At 33.5% G+C, this 9852-nt stretch overlaps 1 protein-coding gene across 1 annotated transcript; it reads left to right on the top strand.

Moving 5' to 3' along the window:
• Nucleotides 1–3424: 3424 nt before the first annotated feature.
• Nucleotides 3425–9009, top strand: LOC110026814 (PTI1-like tyrosine-protein kinase At3g15890). Its single transcript, XM_020727966.1, has 4 exons — nt 3425–3631; nt 3726–3876; nt 7447–7709; nt 8036–9009. Exons 1-4 carry the CDS (start codon nt 3591–3593, stop codon nt 8655–8657), a joined length of 1077 nt encoding a protein of 358 aa, XP_020583625.1. The 5' UTR covers nt 3425–3590; the 3' UTR covers nt 8658–9009.
• Nucleotides 9010–9852: the final 843 nt, after the last annotated feature.

The raw sequence follows: 9852 nt of genomic DNA, 5'->3' as shown, positions 1-9852 counted from the left end.
CTCTTTTTTTTTTTTTTTTTTTTTTTTTTTTTTTTTTTGCTTCGGATGGGCCTAAATCAGGGTCTATTTTATGATTATTGTTGTTTTCACTGCTGAAACATTTGGGTCTGATTCAACTAAGAGATTAGGATGAACTAATAAGCTGCAGAGAGGATTGATTCATTAGCAGACAAAAATGCCTTTTTTTGTGGTTAATTTTACAGTTATTTTTAGTTTGATATATTTACATGCATACCACTCGATTCCTATGTATTCACATCTCTAGCTTCTAAACTTTAATTTTTTTATACATGTACCACTTTATCTTTGCATGAAAAGGTACATACAAAAGTTAAAATAGTGATAATTTTGATGTAAAATGAAAGATTTGGATTTTATTAACGTGAAAAAGTAAATTTTAGGTTTTAGATATGCAAATTTGTAGAAATTAGGTGGTATGGATGTTAAGGCTCTTTTTTATTTTTTTAGAATAGATTTAATTTTCTCTCTTCTTTTTATAGGGTCTGTTTGGGGCAGCTTGTAAAATACGGCCCGCAGGATGACCGCAGGTGTCGACCTGCTGCCTGTGTTTAATGTAAAAAACTCAAACGCGGCAGGTTGCATTTTAAAAAACGCGAAAACTAAACGGTTAGGCGGCGTTTTCAAAAACGTCGCCGCACTTATAAGCTACCCCAAACGTGCCCTGAGTCGGCAATTTTTTTTATGTTGTTGGAAACATGTCTGTGATCCTTTAATTAATTCGCTACATTTTTTACTTTTTAGTGTAAGTATGAAATATTTGTATGCATACCACACGATTCGCATGTATTTACATATCTAACTTCTAAACTTTAAAATTTTAATTTATTGGACAATATTCACGCGAGAAAAATATATGTATTTCATTATTGAAAATTTAATAATAATGATATTTCAATGTGATGTGAAATATTTAATTATTATAATTATAAAAAAAATTAAAATTTAGATGTTAAATGTGTAAATCCATAGGAATACATGGTATGTATGTGAATTTCCCTAAAATTTACAACACTTCGAAATACAATTTCCATGTACACCTAAAGAATAGAGCTTAGAAGAGTTGAGAGAGAAATAGAGAGAGCACAACAATGAACGCTAGAATGAGGAGATTGCATTTTTTTATGAAATGATCTCTTATTTATAGACACATGTGATACAATATATGGGGTTATATTTAATCCCCTAATTAAGTAGGTATTATATAGTTTATTGTAGTTATTTTACCCTTGTGGGCCCAAAGCCTTACTGCTCTCTGGCTCGGCCGACCAGATTGAGTAGAGCTTTTGGTGAGTTTTTTCATACATTGTCGGTGGCCTGCTGGTCGTAGATTGTGAGATCTAATCAACCAAAATTTTTAAATTGATCGGCATGGTTGGGTCGTCGGCCATTGATCTCTCCCAAGGAGCTCATGCTGACATGGTGAGGGCAGCTTTCCCTGAGAAAAGAGGATCCTTGTGAGATCTTTGAGACATCTCTTTATGGTATTTGCGAGGATGGCTGAATAATTCCGGTATGACTGTCTTGGGGATCAACAAATCTCTCGGATTGGCTTCATCATGATGCTGGGTTTAGACAACTCTTATTATATCGTTTAAATGAGCCACTATGGATTATAGTATTTTGACCGCTCTCATGATTGATGATCTCGAGTTCACTATGTCCAATCAGATATCTAGTTTGTTGATCCTTCTCTTGAGTATAAATACGAAATGTTTCTTATTAAAAAAATGTATCAAGATTCAAGCCAGATGATAAAAAGTTTTTGGTGGTTGCACCAAGGACAAAATTTCATCAAAATAATGTTTGCAAATTCATGTAACCTGCTTAAATGACATGTTGCTTACACTAACCATGTAAAAACGTCATAGTTTAGTTGATTGGTATTCTAATTAGAAAAAAATAAAATAAAAATGATTCTATCTTAGGGTCCGTTTAGGGCAGCTTATGTGGTGCGGTGGCGTTTTGAAAACGCATCTAGCCTGATTGTGTAAACTGCATTTTGGCAGCTTACACGTTTTCAAAACGCCGAAAACAACTTTTTTTTACCGCACATATCTAGATGCAGTGAGAACTTTCTGACAGATTATTTTTAATCAGCTTATCAATAGATTATTCTATAAGCCGCAGCTGCCCCAAACAGACCCTTAATGTTCATTTAGGGCGGCCATAATTTTTTATAAAGAAGATTGTAAAATTATTGTAGAGAATTTAACTATTTAAAATTATTATAGATATTAAAATATTTCAATTTAGAAAAAAAAATTATTTTTCTTTTAAATATCCTGCTTGTGTAGATATGACTATAAAAGACAACTTTTCATCACATAAAATTTTTCATATCAAGAAGGTAGTTATTAAACATATACATGAAAACATTCTGAAAAGTAGAGCAACCATAAAATTGCATGATACTTAAGTACTCCCAAAACCACAAAAAAATGATAACTTTATTGTTGAAATCAAAAGGAAATTACAAACAAGACATTTAAAATACGAAAATAATAATACAAACATAGACACACACACACATACATGTGCATGCATACATATAAAAAAAGAAAAAAAGAAATTGTATATTGTACATATAAGAATGTGTTTGCACGAATCTTAAAGCATATGGGTGACCCGCGAAGGAAGCATGACTGATCAGACGCAGCAGCAGACAATCATTTCTAGACGGGCAACATCAGAGAAAATACCTCACTGAACGATGGACAGAAGATGTCAAATGAAAGCTTCCCAAGACGGCCATGAGCCTTCAAAACGATTGATGGTAGCACTCCTTTGAACACCACATCGATCGAATCAGGACCTGTTAGGCGATCAACGATCGTCATCAATCGAATAGGTTTAGGGCTTATCTTATAAATTACCAAAAGGTCCCTTGAAAGGTTAATGATTCAGGGGTTAATATGTAATTTTATAATATTTGAATCTAGGCCTATAAATAGATGTTCATATCATGGATAAATGACATGTTTTGCATGTCTATTAATGCTCATTCACTCACTCTCGCTCTCTTAATCGTCTCATAATAAAATATTCGAATTTATACCATTCGTCACCGATTACGCTTTTTTTTTTCTCCTTGAAAGTTGAGCTCAAAGATAAAATATACAACTCAAATACAATTATTGATCTCATGAAGAGAAATTAAATCTTCAATTATTATATTGTAGGTGTAATTTTTTTTAATTATAAATAATCTTTGACTATTTATATGTAAATATTTATGTTAAAAGCATGGAATCTGATTATTTTTATTTTTAATACATTTATTAAGTTAATAATTAAGATTTTTTAGGGCGTCAAATGTCAAAAGTGTGACTAACGCAAGGTTGGCAACCGCCCAACTGACGTATACTGGGTCAAGTGGCAATATTGTAATACTACGAAGCAACGGTACGGCTGAAGGTTTATTTGTCGTTATCCATGGAGCTGATGCCGCTGTGCCGCCGCTTTGTTCTTGCGCCGACTCACACTCTTTAGCTGGCTGGAATCAGCGAGGGGAAGCTTGAGATCTTGATTTGTCCGCTCTCCATCAGATCGGGGCGTTGGATTCAAGCCCGATGACTTTCCTTCCGTTCCTCTGTGGGAGGTCATCTGATGTGTATGTTTTATGTTGGATTTAGGGCTTTCTTTCATCCTCTTTTGGTGTTCTTGATTTGGAGATGCTAACGAGCATGAGGGCGATTTGGGTGCAGGAGACAGCCGGATAGGAGGAATTTGGCCACATGGAGGGTTTTCTCTCTGAAGGAGCTGCATTCTGCGACGAACAGATTCAACTACGACAATAAGCTGGGTGAAGGGGGATTTGGAAGCGTCTATTGGGGACAACTCTGGGATGGATCTCAGGTATTTTTAATTCCCGATTTATTTCACTTTTGCGATGTTTATCTTATTGTATTTTTTTCACTGTTGAGAAACTATTGGCGAGGCTGAGGCGGTTCTATATCGCCTTTGGGTGGGACAAGACTGTGATGTTTTTAATTTGATTTGGTGGCTTGTGTGCTTCAAACAGTTCATTTTGGGTTCTATATGTTCTTACCACGCTTCCTGCTAACAATAAAGTATTTATTTTTTTTTTCATTTGTTTGCATTTATCTTTCTTAATTCATACATCATTGAGCTTGGTTATTGTCTTATTTGTAACATTTGGAGATCAAATTAATTCATGCAAATCTGATATTTATTGCTTTTTCCTTCTGCCATTTACTTTCATTGTTAAAAAGCTTGATGTTGTTGTAAAAGAGAAGTGGATGTTTATTTGTGGAATTTTATGTTTTGATTTTCACTGGCTTGAGATGGATCTTGGTTTAGTTGAAACTAACCAGATGCTTGGGTCATTTAGTCTATCGTTTAGATGATTTTTTTTTTAAATAATCAAATTAGTTTGTGTAGTAAGTGAAAGTTATGAACTGGTTATCTTTTTTTCTGTATTCAGTGTAGTTCATAGTTTGATGAAAATATGCTTCTTATGTTTGATTACATGTCCTTGAAGTGATATGATTTACTTGATTACATGGATGTGTTGCAAAAGTTATGGATGATTCTGATTCTACTATTTGTAGTTTTACCTTTGAAATATTATTGTTTTTATCTCTTTGAAGTCACCTAGAGTAGACATATACATCTGCCTAACGTGTTTTCCAAGATAAAGGAGGCCGTTTTCAGATATTTATATATGTTGGTATGTTTTCGGGCATTATATCAATTTATTTATGTGATTTTGTTTGGTTTACTTATATGCCGGTGATCAGGAGAGCAGGAGTTTGCACAATAGTAGATAATTTATGTGGAATTGTGAGATGATTCTGAGTGCCAATACCAGTATTGTAGCTTAACATGTTTATTAATGGGGCCTTCCTCACAAATAGCGATTGGGTAAATCATAAAAGCATATTCCTTGATGCTTCTATTCAAGGAGTTTGTGAATAACAACTTTTTCACTTTTCACATGCCAAAAGCCTAATATTTGTCATTTTTGTGTTTAATATGTTGAAGGTTTGTGGAACTTGATTTCTACTGATGATTGATTCTTTATTATAGATTCTTTCTTTACTAATGTAGATCCAACTCCGCTCTAAGTTGACAAGTGGTTGCTCGGCCTAGCATTCCTCAATGTAAAAAGCTTTTTGTAGCCCTCAATCAAAAAAAATATTGAAATATTCTTGTAATATGAGTATATTATTCATAATGTTTGGTGCGGTTAACAATACATGCATAAAATTGTATCAATTGGCCTTGAGTTCTAGTTTTTAGAAAGGGTCATATCCTATAATTTTATTTGAAGTTATATAGTCAAAGAAGTGTGGTTGTGGCTATTGGGTGGTTTTGTCTTCGAGCCATGTAAAATATCTATATCTTCTATGATCTTCTTTGTGATTTATTCTTTTATTACGGACAGTTGATTTAAAAACTTTGTTGTTGAGGCATCATTAAAGCAATAGAAGTGGAAAATGAAGTAAAGATGCTTCAATTTAATATATAATGAGGCATAACTGGGGTTTTGAATGATTTTTATTAAAAAATACTTCTATTTAAAGAAGCTGCATTAAATCTTTAGAGAGAAGTTAGTATAAACGCCAAAAGAAGATTAAAAGGACTTGAATTGAGAAATTGTAGAGTTGTTTTGATTGTCATTAGATCGGGAATAAAACTTTGAATACTAGAAATAAAAAGACTGATACGGCTAATCAAAATGCTATCCAATAAGTAGGAGGAACCTTCTTCCTTGAATATGGTATATTTGATCCCATGTATGCTCAATCTGAAGATGGATGTGGTTGCTTTATTATATAGACAAATAATTTTTACATTGATTAATTTAGATTATTTTGTTCTCTTTACTTTTCGTTTTTATTGGGTAATTGCAATAGTGCAATTTTTGTAGTTAATAATTCTAGATCAATAAAGTTAAACTTTGTAAAGTCCAGGATCTCATTCGGAGTGAGAATTTTATCAGAAAGAATCTGGTGAAGCTTCATGATCTGCATCTAGCATTAAACTACTATAAAAGATGTAAATTATAATATAGTGTCGTGACTTTTTGTGCACTAAGGGGTAGTGAAAGATGTGATGAAAATATTTCATAAAAATTAGGCATAGACATTACCTGATTTACCATTAGTTAGAAAGAATTTAACTTGGTTATGAAGAATAGGATGAGCATAAAAGGTACAAGGAAAAATTGGTTATGAAGAGCTTCCAACGAAGACATGATATTGACCAAATTGAGATACAGTTTTTTTCGCATATAATTGAATTTTGGGCAGCTACTTATCAATAATGATTTTCTTTGTAGAAGTCGTAATGGAGTTACTTGCATGGTACATCCCCCCAGCCTGTCTGCTAGCTTAACGAGTGAGTATATGGTTTGAAGCAATCTATGTTGCAGAACAAAAAAACAAGTTTCAATCATCTATAAGACATATCACAACATGGAAAAAGGTCAAGGATTTGTCATATACTATGAGTTTTGTAAGATAAGATGAAGATCCCAAAATGCTTCCAGTAGCTTAAGTTTGGATTCAATCATTATTATCACTATCTCCATCACAGGGGCATGAACATTTAAAGCTATTTATGAGGCTTTTCATGCATGGATGAGCCTCACTAAGAGCAATCCGGACAATTTCTATTTTCCTCTCTACTTATTAGAATGTCGCACATCCTTTCTCTGTCTTGAAGTCACAAACCGATGCAAAAAGGGAATTTCAGTCTCGCGTCTTTCCTTTCTACATGAGTAGCACTACATAAAGATGGCAGCATTAATAACAAGGGGAGTGGTTTGGAGTGGCAATAAAGCAAATAAATAAAAAAATCAAAAAAAAATCTTTTTTTTGCAAAGATTCCAATATATCAGCTATGGATGTATATCATAGTAGCATAAAGCGAACAATAAGTCTTAAAAAAAAAAAAGTTAAGATAAGGTGGTGGTACTTGAGCCTCGTTTTGGGTAATTTTGAGCCAAACATGACTCAAAAAATGGTTCAAGCTTATTTGATATAGGCGTAATCAAAATCTACAACCCTGCCTGGTGAGCAGTGTTGAAATAATAATGAATTTATGATTTGCATCTTTTCATCCACAGGAACTTGATAATCCTTGTACAACATGTTTCTATCTGCCGTAATTTAGTTATTCATTGGCATTAGCTTTCCATCTACTATGATCTAATAATTCATGGACAAGAAGGTTCTATTTCTATTGTCTAGTTAATTCTGGGTGTTAGAATTGAAGACTAGTTTCTAACTTGTTTATTTCAACTTCTCATCTTATTTCTTGCATTGAACGAAGGAAAAAAATTCAGCTGTACACTTTCTCCTTTTCCATGATCTTTTTCATCCTAATTTTTCTTTGAGGATAATAAACTTTTCTCTGCTACTTAAGTATTTTAATGGTGTTTTCTGTCTTTCAACTTAGATTGCTGTTAAAAGGTTAAAAGTGTGGAGCAATAAAGCAGAAATGGAGTTTGCTTCAGAAGTGGAAATTTTGGGGAGAGTGAGACACAAAAACCTTCTGTGCTTGCGTGGTTATTGTGCTGAAGGGCAAGAGCGCTTGATAGTCTATGACTACATGCCAAATTCAAGCTTAGTGGCACATCTTCATGGAGAACATTCAGGGGAAAACCATCTCAACTGGAGCAGACGCATGAATATTGCTGTAGGGTCTGCCGAGGGTATTGCGTAAGCTTATATACCATTTAAGCCTCAAGTCATGAGAAAAGTGTCAAAATGATCCTTTGACTTTTGTTGGGGGCTCAGACTTTTTCTAATGGGGGACTACAATAGTCCTTCTTTGGAACTATCTCAGCTCATGATAAAAGAGTTTGGAGATTAATTTGACACTTTTATAGAATCTGGGACTAATATGGTCCCACGTAAATAGTGAGGGGACAATTTTGGCACTTTACTTTCAGACCACCCTCTTATAACATATGGAGACTTCCATGGCCACATATCCGCCTAGATAACCAATTTTATAATTTTGTTTTTATTTTTTGGCTTTGCAGTTACCTTCACCACCATGCAACACCACATATAATCCATAGGGATGTCAAAGCAAGCAATTTTCTACTGGATTCTGAGTTCCAGGTCAGGGTTGCAGATTTTGGATTTGCCAAACTCATCCCTGAAGGTGCAACCCATGTTACCACAAGAGTTAAAGGTACCCTCGGCTATCTAGCTCCTGAATACGCATTGTTTGGTAAAGCTTCGGAGAGCTGCGATGTATACAGCTTTGGAATACTACTCCTAGAGCTTGCCAGTGGGAAAAAACCAATAGAGAAGTTGAGCCCGACTTGGAGGCGATCTATCTCAGAATGGGCACTTCCGTTAGCTCAGGAGAGGAGATTTGAAGAAATGGCAGATCCGAAGCTTAATGGAAACTATGTTGAAGACGAACTTAAAAGGATGGTACTTGTTGCACTGGTTTGTGCTCATGGTAGTCCTGAGAAGAGGCCTACAATGCTTGAAGTCGTGAACTTGCTGAAAGGGGAAGCCAATGAGAAGCTAGCCATTCTGGAGAATGATAAAATTTTTATGGGGGATCGAATTGGCACCAGCAGCAGATTCGTTGTTGCTAGAAATGGTTCAGATTGTAGACTTCAGGAGAATGAGGAAAAGGGTGAATGAGATGGGAAAGTGTAAAATGTTTGAATTATCATGTGCTTGTTGAAGTTTCATGATATACATGACAGGAAGAAGTAACCAAATTCAGCCATGTGGTCGAAGGCCGAATGTGGAATGCTTTTACACAGGTTAGTGTGACTATATGTTCATCTGTATTGCTTGCATAGCTTGGTTTTTTGTTTTTTGGCCTTTTTATCTCTTGTATTGAAATACTCCGGGGCTTCTTCTTCTTTCTCTACTTTGTTTTCTCTTCTTGTAATGAAGAGAAAAGTATAGGCTTCTGAACATCTGGTCACTGTATCTTTGTTTGTTTTTTTTTGTTTTTTTGGCATAATTAGTGGTGTACTCTTCTTTTTAAGAATACAGGGCTTTTTTTGGTCCTTTGCCATTGTAAAACTTTAATTCTAATTTAAATGCAAAGGTTTTCTTTATTGTATTTGTCATGTGAAACTAATAGTATTTAATATCATTATTTATATTTATATACATAACATTTATGTATTTAATATCACATCAAAAATATCATTATTACTAATATTTTCAAAGTGAAAAGCATAATTTCATGCATAAATTGATGATGCCAAAATGTTATAAATGTAAATATCAAACTTTAGGTGTTAGGAATTATTCTTTAGGTGTTAGGCATTATGTGGCTTGCATGTCAATTTCCCTAAAAAAGCAGCAAACTTTAAAGAATTAACTATTAAGTGCCATTGACCACACAAGCATTGCAATATATTTTGTAAAAGCCTTAGCTAATTGAGTGGTAATATCTATAAGATTGAAGCATACAATAACTTGTTTAATTTATTCATTAAGGAAATTTTATGGGGCATCAAATTTAACTAGTTTGCCCATTATATTCATGAAAAAAATACAAATATATATATATATAAAATAAAATATTAAACTATTATTGGCGCATTTTATGAGGATGATGACTACTATGGAAAAATCCATTTCACTATTTATAGCATCAAATATGATTCTACTAAATATTTTTAGATAAAAATAATTATTTAATACGTTTTTATACCCCATGCATACTTTTGATTAATCCACTCTCTCCTCATATAATATAAAGCATTCAAAGAAACTTTCTTCTCTTAATTATTAAAATCTTAACAAGAAGTTAAATCTTATTATAAATAATTTAACGCTAACATAAATTTTTACTTTAATTACTTATCCAAGTTAA

Source organism: Phalaenopsis equestris, unplaced genomic scaffold (assembly GCF_001263595.1).
Source record: "Phalaenopsis equestris unplaced genomic scaffold, ASM126359v1 Scaffold000002, whole genome shotgun sequence".
NCBI lineage: Eukaryota > Viridiplantae > Streptophyta > Magnoliopsida > Asparagales > Orchidaceae > Phalaenopsis > Phalaenopsis equestris.
Note: the sequence above shows the minus strand (reverse complement) of the source record. Positions and strands in the feature narration are given on the sequence as shown.

Excerpts from the sequence above, each read along its gene's own strand:
- LOC110026814 (XM_020727966.1), top strand. The coding sequence starts at position 3,591 with ATGACTTTCCTTCCGTTCCTCTGTGGGAGGTCATCTGATGT. Across the intron at positions 3,632-3,725 it reads TGTGGGAGGTCATCTGATGT|GAGACAGCCGGATAGGAGGA; the intron begins GTATGTTTTATG and ends ATTTGGGTGCAG. Across the intron at positions 7,710-8,035 it reads GGGTCTGCCGAGGGTATTGC|TTACCTTCACCACCATGCAA; the intron begins GTAAGCTTATAT and ends TTGGCTTTGCAG.